The following is a 16,101-nucleotide window of genomic DNA, read 5'->3' on the forward strand; positions in this document are numbered from 1 at the left end:
GACCACTTTAAGAAGCACCATGTCAGACTACACAGAGAAGCCATTGAAATCCACAAGCATGTGGACAATTTCAACAGAAAGGAAGAAACCATGAAAATGAACAAAATCTGGCTACCAGTATTTAAAAAACTGTAAAATCAGGACAGTAAATAAAGAACAACAGGACAATTCCAGGCATGAAACTATGAGGTCCAGCTAATACCTCCCAGTAAAGGATTCCCTCGGGCAGGAAGCAGCCAGGCTTTGAAGCTGCAAGGCCATTCAATGCTAATCAAGGTGGAACATTGATTCTTCTGGAACATGACCATACAGCCTGGAAACTCGCAGTAACCGAATGGGATAGTTCTCACCAGTTTTCCTGGTTGAATTTGTATCTGGAGTGTAGTTGATTATAGACACAAGAGCCCTTCTGGCTGCAGGAGGGAAACATTCTCCAACTGAAATGTTTGAGAAAATTGAGACACACTCCACTTTGGAAGAAAGGAAAAGAAAAACTGGACAAAAGTTAATATTAAACCACACTCACCTTCAACTGCAAGCTAACTTTTATTGTCCAATGTACATAAGTACAGACTCCAACTTAGTACACAGCAGCAAGCGGGTGCCAGATGGACCAGATAGAGCAACAACATGAATTACTAGGACAGCATACACCACTTAAAATATATTTTATAAGAAACATTACATGACGCACATTACCAAGCAAGCATCTCATCTTTTAGGATCAGCTGACGTTTTATTGCACTTCCATTTATGGCAATGGATAAGCCAGTTACAAGTTTTTGAAAACTACCTCAACATAAACATAATAAATGGTCGACATACTTGGATAGGCACCTCAAAAACACAAGACAGGAGTTGTCTAGTCAATACTGGTGTTGGTGGATGCAATGGACTGGATCTTGATTTTCTTTTTGTGGATTCAAACTATTGGCAGACTCCCACGCTGCCCCCAAAGTTTGATCCTTGTGGCTAGGCCAGTTAAGCGACAAATAGAGTGTGGGGCTTAACATCACGAGGGGACAACTATGAGAAGCTAAGAGTCAGTATTAACTCATCCTCAAGAGACTTTGGAGAACTCAATACCACCCACAATTTGTCTCCCAAATTTCCTGAAGCCCCATAGAGAATAAGACATTTTTGTCACATTTGAAGGAATTTTATATCCAAGAGAAATTATTATTTTTGTTTTGTTTTTTACAAAACCCTTTCCTATGTTTAAAATGGCCACAGGGCTAAAATAATGGGTAAAAATGCCACTTTCTAGGAGATAAATAATTTTAAAAATCTACCCAAGAGGCTTGGGACCCCAAAAAGGGGACTAAGAATTGCACTTTGCCCACTCCTGCTGCAAACATATGGGGACTGAGTGGAAATAGATTCTTTTCTTGCGTGCTTTTTGTGATTTCAAGACACCTATCAACTTATGACAACTGCATTAAGTTCATAAGGTTTTCTTAGGAAAGGAATACTCAGAGGTGCTTTAGCCAGTTCCTTCCTCTGAAATATAGCCTATAGAACCAGCTACATGGAGCAAAACAGCAATTTGGGATCAAACCCTTGTGTTCTTGAGACTGGGACACAAGTATGAAATGGGCTGCCCTGATCAGATTTCAATATCCTGAGAACATAATTTTCCATGCTTTATATCTTATGAAAATCAAGCAAAAAGTGGGTGCTAGAAATAATATCATACAAAAGCAGACTGGCACAAGCTGAGGATCGCAACCAGACACAGTGAAGACATCTACCCTTGCGCTTTGCTACTCTGCTGCTGAATATGCATACCCAGTGTGGAATACATCTCACCACGTTAAAACAGGTCAGATATCAGTCAGCAAGCCAATGCCTTAAATCAAGAAGTAGCTTCCTAAGATCTACAGAGATATTCGCAGGAACACCTCAGCAAGCGAGAGTCAAAAGTGGCAGGCTAAAACCCGAAATCTCAATCAGTGGCTGATATCAGATGAGAAACTCCCTCCTGGGCACACAGAAGACTGGGCAAATTGGAAGGCACTGAACAGACTGTGCTCTGGCATCACGAGATGTAGAGCCAACCTTAAGAAATGGGGCCACAAAGTAGAGTCCACGACATGTGAGTGTGGAGAAGAGTAAACCACAGACCACTTACTACAATGAAGTCTGAGCCCTGCCAGATCCACGATGGAGGATTGTCTTACAAGGACACCAGAAGCAGTCCAAGTGACTAGCTTTTGGTCAAAGGAAATATAGTATAATGCCAAGTTTTTAACTTTGTTTGTGGTTTTTCTATACATTATAACTGTATTCTCAATTCGCTTCTGACATGATAAATAAATCCTATGAAATCAACTCCCTGGCTTTTACAGCTTGAGAGAATAAAAACATGACAGCAATGCTCTGTGAAATCAGAAGCTAAAGACAAGCAGAAATGTCATATGTCCCTCTCACAACTTCTAGCTCTGTCTTCCAGACATGTAGGATTATGACTTCTACCACCCTCAGAACAAACTTCTACCACCCTCAGAACAGCAGGCCACCCCTGGATGTTACTAGTTCAGAGAAAGCTGTTTTAGTTCCTGGGTTAGGGGAAGTTAGAGCAGTTCACGTCCTCCTTTTTTCTAAGTTCCTAATACTGTGTTCAGGATTGATGGTCTCAACATAGCACCTCCAAAAGCAGTGGTGGGCAAAGTACATCTTTTGGGCGACATGCAAAACACCCAAGGATGCTTTTGTCAGCCTCAGCATCTCCAACATCTCTAAAATTTAAACAAATTATAGCTGAACAGGATTAAAAGCAGCATAAAATCACAGTGATAAAAAAACACAGCACCTCCAGTTAAAGCCCCTCTTTCCAATAGGCGGTCAAATGCCAAAAGCCTGTTTCAATAAAAAAGTCTCTTGCCAGCTAGTTTAGGGATACAAAACTGAAACCTATCTGTTCATGTCAATGCAGAACCAGACAGATTTATGCAGTCATTATAAAATGAAGCCAATCTGTTATGATCTCTCACGGCCATGCCCCCAAACCCCAGGAGATATAGAATTCTTGACTCTACTCATAAAAGTGTGTTTCACTATAAATTCCTAAGATGTCATGTCTGGGAGGAATGAAAGTTCAACAAATTAAGAGTAGATAAAATTGTAACCTAAACACCTATTGAGCCATTAAATTTGTATCCTGACCTACCTCCAATGAGATCAGGTTCAAATAGGGACAGCCCTATTTATCTTCACAACAATTCTGTGAAATAGATCAGGCTGATTCAAGGTGTTTGTGCAATAACCCGAATCTAGGCTTCCTCTGGGGAGATCCAGTCTTTATCCCCTGACCTCCAACCTGTTCTGTCTCGGGAGGGGGGCGGAGCAAGAAACACCGACTTTGGCACAGATACTGCAAGAATGGCACAACGACAATGAACCCTACAGGCTTTTCAAGGGGAGAGTCTCTCGTAAACCCAGTTGCCCTCCCCTTTGTGGGTCATGGGCTCCAATGGTGCACTGGGATCCTGGCGGTACCGGAAGACAAGACGGTCATGCAAACGGTTTGTCTGGCCCTGCCAGAACTCAATAACTTCTGGCTTTAGGATGTATCCACCCCTGTGAGAAAGAAAGAGAGAACACAGGCATTCAGTCTGAGCTCAAGAAATGCAAGACCTAATCTGAAACCATATTGCTAAACCTAATACTATTCCTCAGTACAAAAGACTTCTCAGTGGGTTAAAAAGAAACCCACAAATCACTCAAGACATTTTTTAAAATCCTGGTGCATGACAGTTTTTAAAAAATCAGTGGTTGTTATTATAATTTTATGTGATATCGTTTTATACTCATGTACCATTTTGTGCTATAGGCTGCACCCTGGAGTGCATTTGTGGGCTGCTCCGAGTCCCTTCAGGGAGATGGTGGTGGGATATAAATAAAGTTTATTATTATTTATTATTATTACTATGCGTAAGACTCTGATGACCCCTTATCCTTAGAGTGACAACACAGTCTTACCTACCACAACTCAAATTACCATTTCACTGGGATATAAAAGCATATTAATGCATTTCCCAGTTTATGGCTGGCAGTGAACAAACAAACGAAAGATAATATAAGTGAATCTAAAGTTGAAAGGCATACAAAGGTCCAACTCACCAATAGGTTGGCTTAGGCACCTTGGCTTCTCGATATGCTTCCTCTAGTTCTGCATTCTTTTTCCTTAAAAACTAACAAAGAAGGGAAGCAATAGGAATACTTTTGGAAAGCAAACAGCAAAAGAAAAACAGGAAACTTGGCATCACATCTAAATTAGTACTGTAATGTAAATAAGTTGCAGTTGCTAATTTTATTATCTTGTATTTCTCTGCTGGCTACCAAGGAAGGAAAGCTCCCCCCCCCCCCGCCCCCGCATCCCTACATCCTTTTTGCCAGTTAACAGTTAATGTATATTAACCTCATAGGCTGCAAAAATGTTATTTGGCTAAGCAAACCATCAATGGAGAAGAGAAAAATAATATATTTTAATATAGAGCCAGTCTACCAACTAGGCACTCTCTAACAGCTGCTGAGAGACCCTCCCGCCATCTTTAACTGCTCCAGGGTGGCCTTTTCCACCTGTTGCCCGGCTGACTAGTGTTCTACTGAAGGCCTGATTCTATTGGAGTTCCTATGGTCTCATGCAAACCCGATCACCGGCAAGAGCAAAGACTACTGCAACCTTCCTTGAGCTGCGCTCCACTCGGCCTTCCCTCCCACTGCCCAACATCAGCCTGGAAAAGGTGGTGCAACAAAGCCACTCTACCATCGCAGGCATTTCCCGCTACCATGCTCTTGCCGCTAGGTAGCCACTGCCCGAAGTTACTTAAAGTCACTGATACCTTATAGGACGACAGTACTGGGGAATTTTACCAACCAGCCCCTCTTTGACCATCAACTTAGTAATGAAACTGGGTTTGATTTGCACTGGGATTGCTGACTTCTCTGCTGACGCGCAACTTTCAACTCTGTTGCTCCTGGGCTTTAGTGGGGACTTTTGTTTTGTTTTCAGATTTTATTTTATTTGTATTTATTTACTTATTTTGTGAAGACTTCTCTTAATTTTCTCGCTGGCTCATGTTTATTACTGTTGACTGAGCTTAGCAAAATATACTATTTAATTGATGTGTCTCCACAATAACTGTATTTAATTTAAAATGTTTTTAATGCTTAACATTTATTTATATCTTATTTCTGGATGTTATTATGCACTGTGTGTTTGCCTTTTATTAGCCTTAAGGTATATGGCCAAGCAAAAGGAGCCCCAAGGAACAATCCTCACCTCTCTATCTGGGATCACTGTGCTTTGCAGACTCACAATGGCCCCAATTTGGCTGCTCTTTGGACGCGACTGGAAATACTTCTCTGATTCCTGCTCAGGAAGCCTCTCCACCGAGCCTTCAATCCGCACCTGGAAAGAAACCAATAAAAATAACTAATGGGAAGATAAGAGGGAAGACTTATCAGGGGTTATGGTATATGGTTCTAACCCTGAATATGTTCAGAATAAATGGAAAAGAAAGACCCATCCTAAAGTAAATTGATCTCTTGGCATACTTTGCTACTGTGTTCTAATTGTGCTAACTTTTTCATTTCTTTGAGTTAATTGGCCATCCCATTCCATGGTCCTTCATCCAAAGGAGTCCCTGCTGCTGCTCCACAGATGAATTGTCCCTCTCATTTTCTAACACCACTCATCTGCGAATCTAGCAATATCGTCATCCTAAGCTTTGAAAATGTATTTCCCATGGATACTAACACCTGGCCGATATTATTCACAATATCAAAGCTGAAGTATTGGAAGTTCTTTGTCCCTACTCTCTAGTCCTACACAATTTCCTCCATAAATCGAGCCATAGGAAAACTCTCTGGTTATTTACTCAAAGACTTCAACAGATTTAACTAAGCTTTGAAGCATTTTCAGAGCAATTGGAATACTGAAAGAAGGCATGATAAAGTTGCTTCTAAACTCCTTCTCACAGTAGCCTGTGCCCCCAATGCAACTTTCAGTCTGATTGCAGAACTTATTTTCAATTAATGAAAAGGAAATTGTTTACCTGGCGATTGAGGGGCTCCCAGTAAAAGACCATTGAAGCAAACGGGTTTGAGTCCTGTAAATGGAGAAGAAGAAAAAAAAAACAAGAAAAGAATGAAACAAAATGTTTTCCTCACTAGATAAGTTAATCATTTCATTTACACAGGTTTGTCTGTATTCACACCCAACTTTTTCATTGGCTGCTTACCAATTTCTGTCCACTCTAGCTCTCATTTTTCTAGCCCTCCACAGACTAGGCTTCACTGTGAGGCTGATTTCTACTCTGGCTGGCAGAAGTCTTCTCATCCTCATATATAAGTAATCTGTTTATCTAGGCTGTAAGCTTTTATCACTCCCAACATGTTGTTTTGTTCAACCTTTCTTCATGCAAGCACTTAATTAAAAAAAACACATCAACAGTCACTTGTTAAGCAACTTTCCATTTTTTGTCTACCAAGCAGTGATATTAACATTGAACAAATAAGGCTATGCCAGGCATGGGCAACACCCAGAAATTCCAGCCAGCTGGTAAGTTTCTGGGAGTTGAAGTCTAAAACATCTGGGAGGCCAAAGTTTATCCATGCCTGGGCTATACTATATCCAACTAATAACTGGGCAGAATCACTGAAAGTTTACATTTAAAAAACCCTTTTCGCTTTTTATGGTGCCACAAAACTCTGTGTTTTGCTGCCACAGAGTAACATAGTGATCATCGTGAACATTTTTACTTATTCGCTGAAGCAAGAGTTTAAACTTATTTTGTTCTCTCCTTTCTAAATACGCCTTGATATGTCAGCTCCAAAGCAAGTAGTTTGGATTGCCAGCTGATGACATTCTTGATCTTTCCCATAGGTTTCTCAAGCAGGACAGCATTATTATTATTATTACTTATATACTGCTTCCCCCCCTTAAAGCAGTGAACACTCACCAGTTCCTTTCCTTTCCTGCTCTCATGGTTGGTGAAGAAACGGAAGCCTTCCTGACTAACGCCCTTCAAAAGCAACATTCGAGCCGAAGGTTTACCATCCCTGGGAAGGAATAAACACAATTTGTTGTAAGTCACACAAATAAGAATCTATACAATAAGGAAAGAATGAAAACAATTAGGATTCCTACCTGGTACATGTGGCCAGGCACATGGCATTAACTTCTCCAATGGATGGGCATTTCATTGCTTCCTCAAACCATGCGGAGAACTGCTTTATGGGATTAAGGGAGATGAGATGTTTTTCCTCAAAGGCCTAGGAAGAGAAACAAACAGCATTGCCATAGAAGCTAACCATATCTGTCCACACAACAAGTTTCTGGGTTCCTCCATTTTAGTAGCTTCCTCAACCTCAAAAAATACTTATTTAGCCATTTAAGATTATAAATTTACAAGAACGGGGATTATATTATCTCTGCCTCTTCTTTAACATGTGGAGAGCAGTCCTCTGAAAGGGAGAGCCATGGAAGCTTTCCACGTCATTTCAACCCTAATTTCCTAGGATTTTTCACAATATCTCCATACCTAGAGAAAATTCTCCCCCTCATAACTCTTGATGGAGGAGGGAAGGGACAAAATACATTGCCACCTAACACACATTTATGACACCAAGAACACAAATGCTACGATCTGCTAAGGACAAGAGGAATCCTCTCATCTCTGCAGGAGTCTACCATATACCATACAGCTGTGGACAAGTCTACATAGGGACCACCAAATGCAGTGTTGCCAAAACATGAATCAAGGAACATGAAAGTCACTGCAGACTAACTCAACCAGAGAAGTCAGCCATAACAGAGCACCTGATGAACCAACCTGGACATAGCATATTATTTGAGAACACAGAAATGCTGGACTGCTCCAACAACCACCATGTCAGATTACACAGAGAAGCCACTGAAATCCACAAGCATATGGACAATTTCAACAGAAAGGAGGAAAACATGAAAATGAACAAAATCTGGCTACCAGTATTAAAAACTTTAAAATCAGGACAGTAAATAAAGAGCAACTTTGATAAAATAGTGGGATTCCAGACAAGAAACAATCAGGGCCAGCCAACACCTCCCAACAAAGGATTTCCCCAGACAGGAAGCAGCCAGGCTTTGAAACTGCATTCAATGTTAATCAAGGTGGCAACATTTACACTTTTCTCAAACAGACGAGAATTCTTTCTCCCACCCTGGATATTAGTCCACAGATATAGATAGATAGATAGATAAACCTCACTTGCCTAGTTTCCAACAGACCTCCCAACGTCTGAGCATGCCTGCCACAGATGTGGGCGAAACGTCAGGAGAGAATGCTTTTGGAACATGGCCATACAGCCCGGAAAACTCACAACAACCCTGTGATTCCGGCCATGAAAGCCTTTGACAACACTCTGTACATGCTCGGGAACTCTATTGATAGCTACTGTATAAATTGTAATTATTCGGCCTTTACTTCATGCTAAGCCCCTGCAATGGAGAAAAGGGATTCTGGGTCCTAATCCCTACTCGCTCACCTCGTCGTCTCCCCTGTAATTCTTCCGAAAGGGACCCAGATCCATCGCATAAGAATACTTTCCAACTTGGCCTGAACTATGAAGGCCGACGGGAGCCAAAATTCCGAGCCCGAAACGCCTCCCGCAAGCCAACATTCAGCTCACCTTCTATCCATTTAATGCGCATGCGTAGACAACATAGAGCGAGTCAAAGTCCGTCCCGCCTTTTCGTTCTCTCTCCGGTCGATTACAAAACAGCAGGAAGATGACAGGAACCAATCCAAAGCAAGGGAATGGTCTTCTATCCCGCCCTCTTTCACGTTCTAGCAAATCAAGAGGAAGACGGAGATACACCAATCAGAAGGAAAAATTGGGCCTTCCTCTAGCCAATAGAAAGCGACATCCCCAAATCAATCCGAAAAAGAACCTCAACTTGGGGAAACGGCGGGGTCCAAGGGGCGTGTCCTAAGGGGAGTGGGCGGAGCTTGGTGTATTTTTAAAAATTACATGGATAGACCAGTTTTCCACTTTCTATTTTTTTTCTACTTAAATGTTAATTATTACAAATTGCTGCTAATCAATAAAATCCCACTTATGCATGATTAGAATATTTAGTATTCGGAAAAATTAATTGCAGGTTGGGTATCCTTTATCCAAAATACACAGGACCACAGTTCGACAGGTTTTTTTTTTTTTTTGCTTTGGATTTTGCAATATTGGCATAAATGTACATCCCAAAATCCAAAATGTTGAAAGGCTGGCTGTTATAGCGCTACTATTCCACTTTTAACTGCCATGACAACATTCTATGGAATTCTGAGGCCCAAGAGCTCTCTGGCAGAGAATTCTCAATGCCCTTCCCTAAACTGCGTGCATACCCTAGGATTGTATATAATGTTGCCATGGCCATTACAGCGGAATAATAGCACTATAACAGTGCAGTGTGACAGGGCCCCGGGAAGAAGACATTAATAGAATGATCTTTCATAGACTCAGGTCTCCACCATGAGTTTACCAAAAGCTACAAACATCTTTTTCTCAGACTCCGTCTATACTGTAGAATTAATGTAGTTTGACACCACTTTAATTGCCATGGCTCAATGCTATGGAATCCTGGGATTTATAGCCTGGCGAGGCACCAGCCATCTTTGGCAGAAATTGCTAAAGACCCTGTAAAACTACAACTCCCACAATTCCATTGCATTGAGCCACAGCAGCTAAAGCAGTTTTAAAGCCCCCTTTTTATCTCATAGGAACAACTGTGCCTCTAATCTAATGTTCATATTTTTATTGTTAATTTTGTGTTTTATATTGATTGGATGTTATTGTTATTCCATTTTTATTGTATTGCATTTTATTGTATTATGTTGTAAGCTGCCCCGAGTCCCTTGGGGAGATGGGCAGGATATAAATGAAATATCTTATTATTGTTATTAAACTGCATCAGTTCTACAGAGCAGATGCATCCAAAGTGAATGGGAACCTGAAGCTGGGCCTTTTGTACAATGATAAGGAAGCTGTGACGCTCTTTTCTATGAAGACTTTTTCTTGGATCCTTCTTTGCTGGCTTTTAGATAATAATAATAATAATAATAATAATAATAATTATTATTATTATTATTATTATTATTATTATTTTATTTTTATACCCCGCCTCTATCTCCCCAAAGGGGACTTAGATGACAAGCAAAGGGGCTTTTGGGTCTCCTTCATGGACCCCTTTACATGGTTCTGATTAAACTGATTTGGATGACTAGTCTTTATAAATAAAACATTAACAAATCCATGCCTCTGGTCATAACTATATTTTGGGTGAACTCCTAAGTGTTCCCAATGATGCACAAACTTGTAATTTTTCTAAGGTGCAAGGAGGTGCCAAAAATGCCCAACAACTCATAGTTTGATTTTTTTTCCTATTAGTACTATGGAGATATCACAATGACACTTAACTATGGCATTGCATCTATTTTGGGTTTGCATTGAATCCTGAAATACATTATCACAAGTGCCATTTAATGAGCCTCTGACATTATGTAGGTATTCCTTACATCATTTTGTCTGGACCACAAATGAATGCTGCAAAAAAACCCATAAACTAAGAATGCCCATGGATGAGCCAGGTTGCTAAGGTAACAGTGACATATCCTGCATTGTGACACTTCCACTTACATGTTCACCTGCCATATAGCTGAGGTCCTCTCTGATAGTAAGTCTTCAATGCCTTTTCTTCTTCCAAGGTGTTCACATTCTCCACAAGGACGATACTATGGTTCTGGCTTAATTTTCTATAAGTACGGGAGGAAGTGGGTTTATTCTATGAGGACTAAATCAAGGGTGAGGACACTGTGGCTTTCTTTACCTCCATATCTCACTTGCACGCACACATATTTAATATATAATATTGATTCTAGGCACACACTACCACCAAGTGAAAAAAAGCTTTATTTATAAAAATGCCTGTGATTCTAAGACACATCCCGTTTTTTTGAGATGTTTATATGGGAAAAAGGAAATCTTATAATAGATGACATACAGTATACACGTGCACACAAGCCCTTCTATGCATTTTATGAGGTCTTTCAGCATTGCATCATTCATATTAGTCCATCCATCTATTTAGCTATCCATTCAATGCAATGCTGGGAGAACTTCACAAAATGCATAAAGGTGACTGCAGTGACTTAAATCTCCAAAAAGGCAAAGCTCATAAAAGTGTCATGCTTGAGAAGAACTGTTTGGGGGAAATGCAGAGAAGCCAATATTGACCTGACACAATTGCAAGCAATGTTCATTTCACAGAAATGTCAAGGACATGCTTAGAATCATGTCGTAGAATACACAGCAAGGTCTTATTGAACCTGATATTTATGCCTGAACTCACAGGATAAATGCTAGCTAGCAATTTGATAAATTTGGAAAAAAAATACTTTCATTATCTAGGCCTTGCCTGGGTGACAATGAAGTCTTCTTGGAGAGCAAAAGAAAAGGAGTGAATGAAAGAGAGAAGGTAAGTGAGAAAATAATTATTATAAGGAGGATTCTTAAAGATTTCCAAGTTTTAGTTCTATTCCTTTAACAGAGCAGGGTGGAGGGTGGGTCCTTTTCCCCAAGTAATGGTTCCCAGACTCATACGATGTGTTATGGCTGTGGGATGTTAGGATAAGGCACACACTGATCTTAGGGCAGATGTGTTGAAGGACAGGCAGGTGCCCCTGAGATAGCTTGCTGTCTTCCGGTACAGTGGCAGAAGCTCTCCCATTGCCAGTTTGGAAGTAAAATTCAACTCCATTCCAGCACCCTTCTATATTGCTATACTTCTGTTAACAAAGTCTCTGACAAAGATTCCTTCTTTCAAATGAAAAAACCAAGCAAGTCTTTTTACACCTTCCCAGCTTTCTCATTTCCTCCTCATTCTCTGTCTAACTGAATGATATTGAGCTGCATTAGCATTGGTATGATGGTGAAGGAGGGCAGGAGAAACACAGATTTTCATTGTTAGGTTGCAGTAGCATGTCTGCAGGAAAAGCTTCAGGGGAAAAGCTGATTTCTATTCTAGCTAATAGAATTTGGAATACTTGCATATACATTAGATATCTTGGGAGACAGGGATTCAAATTTAAATATGAAACACATAAATATGAAACTACCATAGCCTGAAGGTAGTTTTATACAAAATGTTCCTAATAATTTTGTGCATGAAACAAAGTTTGTGTATGTTGAACCACCAGAAAGCAACCACGATCTCAGCCACTAGTGTGAAAGGTTTTGCAAATCAGAAATACTCAATTTGTACTTCGTTTTGAATGTGAAAACTTTGTCCTTGATCATATCAAGTAACAGTATCTCTGAGCATTGAGATAATGTCTCCCAGTAAAGAATAAGCTCAAATACAATTTTGGACTTTGCAGTATTTTGGATTTTGAAATTCTGGATAAGGGATACTCAGCCTGAACTATCCATACTCCACTTCTTACATTCTTTGCCATTCTGTTCTAGGCTAGAAAAGTTGCAGATCCATCCTTTGAAAAAGGAATGTCAACGTTGTTCAGAAGAACAGGGAAGTAGCAGTGACCCACCCAAAGGCTGGCAGTTTGCATTGCGTCCTTCCAGATATCGCAGACAACTATTTCTGAATCAGAGGACAAAGGGGCTTTCATTTCTGCTCAAACTATAAGAAGCTTTATGTGGAGAATGGGGAAAATGTGAACATGGCCTGGAGCTGTTGCAAAGAAAAGAAACCCCCAGAATTCAGCCCTAAGGTGGTGGAAGAACCAAAGTTTCCTTCCCATCCTAAGCCTCCTGTTATCCCAGGTACAAACATCTCCTTCCTTGCTGCTCCATCATGTCTCAGGTAGCATGATCATAGACAATGCTGTCTGGAGATTGAGAGTCTTTGTCTAAAAAAATATTCAAAATAAAATCCTACCTGAGATATTATCTTGTGAGCTAAGATGTCTTTACGAAAGGGCATGTTGTTCAGCCTGCCTGGACCTTGAGATGATTATGAAGGCCCTTTTCTTGGTCCCACCATCTTGGGTATGTTTGGGCAAAGACACATCTTTTTTCTTCATGCAGAAAAAGATCATTTTATTCTAAAAGATACATATGTTCTTTGGTAGGGATTTTAACATGTAGTTTCAAGTTGTTTCTGATTTCTGCTGACCCTATCATGGGGTTTGTTAGGCAAGATTTATTAGGGGGAGGAGTTGCCCAAAGTCAGAGGTCTTTGCCTCTCTGTGGCCGTTGGGGCATTCAGTACCTACCAAAAGTGGTGACTTAACCCAGCAAATAATTCATTTTTGGCAGTTGCCTACGTATTGAAACATGAAGAAGATGAGGATGAGTATGAACCGGAAAATAAATCACCCCCAATCAAACCCCCGGTCAAGGAAAAGCCCCCGATCCAGGTTCAGGTTCAAGTCCAGGTCCAGGAGGTGAAGCAGCAACAAATAGAACCATCGGGTGAAGGTTCGTGGACAGAAAAAAAATTACTGACTTTAAATGGCTATACAGTATAATTTACTCAATTTCACCAGATAGATTTAAAGTGATAACCCCATCTATCAGTGTACATAATTCTTTTTGAATAAGATACATGACTAGAGCAAGTTGTTCAATCCTAGTTTCCTGCTCCTCACTGGTCAGGGATTTTTGTGTAGCTTGGCATGCTGAAAAACCCAAGTTCAATCTCCGGGGTGGCAATTGATAGGAAAAACCTATCCCTATCCATGACCTTGGAGAGCTGCTGCCAGCCTGAATAAACAATACTGGGTAAGACAGTTTGCCTCCATATAAAGCAGCATCCTGTGCTCAGATCTGAAGAGAAGTTACATCGGCAACTGCTTCACTCCCAACTTGCAATAAGCAAATGCTTAATCCTGTTAGTGAGTTAGTAGCAAGGTCCCAAAACTCTCTGCTAATACACATGAGAAATTTCTACAAGGCAAAGAGATTACCTATGTTGTTGACTCAACTTCCCTTTTTGTACTCCCCATTTGGAAGATGACGATCTCCAAAAGCCCTCCACCTCAGAGGAAAAGGACACCAGAGAAACACAAACCAATCCACATCATTTCCCGAAATCACCAGGAAGGGTCACACTGGATGAGATCCTGCATGGGATGCAAAGGATCCAGTTTATTATGGATAACACAGGTATGTGAAAAGGTCTTCCCATTTTTTTTATCAAATGGCAGAAGCCTAAAATCCAAGAGTTAATTTGTTTTGTACTGTGGAATGGATTGGTGAACTAAAGCCTTCTTCCTGTACCTGTACATATAGACATACTTTCTACATCTGTTTGTTCATATCCAGATAGTACATTATTCACGTCAAAATATTGCCCACAAAAAAACAAAAAGTTGGCCAGATCTATCCTAGAATAACGTGCCTGATTCTGATCACCATATTTAAGGACATTAACAAGCTGAAATTTGTCTAAAAGGCAATTAACGTGAGGTCTGGAAACCAATCCTTATGAGAAATAGTGGATGAACCTCAGAAAAGTCATTTATAGTATGTAAGTGACAGAGACCATGAAGAAGAACCAAACTAATGAATTCAAATGACTAAATTAAAGAACTTCCTGAGTTCCAGCAGTGACTATCTTCATTAGAAGATTTCAAAGAGAGGTTTAGTTGATTAACTTTTAGGGTGCTTTAGGAGGGGATTCCTATTCACTAGATAGTTCTTGGGTTCAAATCTATGCCTCTATGGGTTGGACTGGATGGCCCGCGAGGTGTCTTCCAACTCTATGATTCTGATTCTATAGGTCGATTTTGAAGCCCCTGGCAGCACAATAGGTTAAACCACTGAGCTGCAGAATTTGCTGACCAAAAGGTTGGCGGTTTGAATCCAGGGAGCAGGGTGAGTTCCTGCAGTTTGCCCCAGCTTCTGCCAACTTAGCAGTTTGAAAACATGCAAACGTGAGTAGATCAATAGGTACTGCTCTGGCAGGAAGGTAACAACGCTTCATGTAGTCATGCCAGCCACATGACGTTGGAGGCATCTATGGACAATGCCGGCTCTTCAGTTTAGAAATAAAAATGAACACCAACCCCTATAGTCGGACATGACTAGACTTAATGTCAGGGGAAAACCTTTACCTTTACTATAGGTCTTTTTAAAGAGACTTATGGAATATTTATTAATGGCATACAGTTTCATGAACTATAATCTGTTTCATAAGATCCATAACACTTTATGGATAAGTTAGGATAAGGCGACAGGCACAAAATATGCTGTCTTTATAGCAGCAATTGATGGGAACTTTAGCATGAAACTACCAAATTAGTTTATCAGAAATTTTAGTTCTGTGATGTGCACAGAGACCATTTTTTCTCACTTCATGTGTTACCAGCACTGCTTTGTTCATGATCACTGTAGTGATTTCTCCATATAGACATTTACTTATCAGCTTGTACATTTTGCATTACATACCTTCTGTGACCTTGCTCTTCGCCACTGTCAGCTCCACACTGCCATGTGTATATGTGTCTGTCAACTAGGAACATATTTTTCATATTACATATGAAACAGAAAAGTGCATGAATCCCACGTCTGATAATTGTTATAATAATCATTGCCCTCTACATTTGACTCAAAACAATGTGCTTTTCCTTGCAGTGACTGATTTTGAACAACGTATCTCCCGCTTGGAGCGGATAGTTTTAAAAATGAGGAATGCGTGGATTCACCACAGAACTTGCCATCTTGAGGGTCTGGAATATGATGATGAACATGAAGATTAATTTTTAAAATGGCTTTCATAATGTTTGATTTTTTATACCTATATTAGCAATTTGTACATCAGTACCCTCTTTTCTCCCAAAACAACCGTGAATCCAGTTTTTCAAAACTTTCTATTTATAACATTGCTACCTTCAGTTAAAGATATTTACTTTAGAATTCTAATTATTTTTAACAATCTATGGCTAGCATGCCTTAATATTCTTCCATAATTAAAATATAGATGCATGAATATGCTCTCTGACTTTCAAAACTTGGAAGTTATTTTTGGACTGCATCTTCCAGCAGCCATGGCAACACTGCTGGGGAAGCTTTGGGAGTTATTGTCCAAAAAAACTTCCAAGA

General features: G+C 40.2%; 2 protein-coding genes across 4 annotated transcripts; one reads left to right on the plus strand and one right to left on the minus strand.

Annotated features, from left to right (window-relative positions):
* Nucleotides 1–527: 527 nt before the first annotated feature.
* Nucleotides 528–8,784, minus strand: pnpo (pyridoxamine 5'-phosphate oxidase). 2 transcript variants are annotated; one of them, XM_062984141.1, is made up of 7 exons: nt 8,674–8,784; nt 7,154–7,278; nt 6,966–7,065; nt 6,060–6,113; nt 5,285–5,413; nt 4,123–4,193; nt 528–3,579 (listed from the first exon to the last, which is right to left on the minus strand). In XM_062984141.1, the coding sequence occupies exons 2-7, from the start codon at nt 7,207–7,209 to the stop codon at nt 3,414–3,416; spliced, it is 576 nt and encodes a 191-aa protein (XP_062840211.1). In that variant the 5' UTR covers nt 7,210–7,278; nt 8,674–8,784; the 3' UTR covers nt 528–3,413. The 2 variants fall into 2 exon arrangements, with proteins under 2 accessions (XP_062840211.1, XP_003222536.2); XM_003222488.4 differs by having other exon boundaries at nt 8,530–8,713.
* Nucleotides 8,785–10,664: 1,880 nt separating this feature from the next.
* On the plus strand, nt 10,665–15,767 carry LOC100551546 (uncharacterized). 2 transcript variants are annotated; one of them, XM_062984157.1, is made up of 6 exons: nt 10,665–10,714; nt 11,449–11,515; nt 12,505–12,819; nt 13,315–13,476; nt 14,011–14,163; nt 15,634–15,767. In XM_062984157.1, exons 3-6 carry the CDS (start codon nt 12,717–12,719, stop codon nt 15,756–15,758), a joined length of 543 nt encoding a protein of 180 aa, XP_062840227.1. In that variant the 5' UTR covers nt 10,665–10,714; nt 11,449–11,515; nt 12,505–12,716; the 3' UTR covers nt 15,759–15,767. The 2 variants fall into 2 exon arrangements, with proteins under 2 accessions (XP_062840227.1, XP_062840226.1); XM_062984156.1 differs by having other exon boundaries at nt 10,708–10,842.
* Nucleotides 15,768–16,101: the final 334 nt, after the last annotated feature.

Source organism: Anolis carolinensis, chromosome 6 (genome assembly GCF_035594765.1).
Source record: "Anolis carolinensis isolate JA03-04 chromosome 6, rAnoCar3.1.pri, whole genome shotgun sequence".
In the NCBI taxonomy this organism is placed as follows: domain Eukaryota; kingdom Metazoa; phylum Chordata; class Lepidosauria; order Squamata; family Dactyloidae; genus Anolis; species Anolis carolinensis.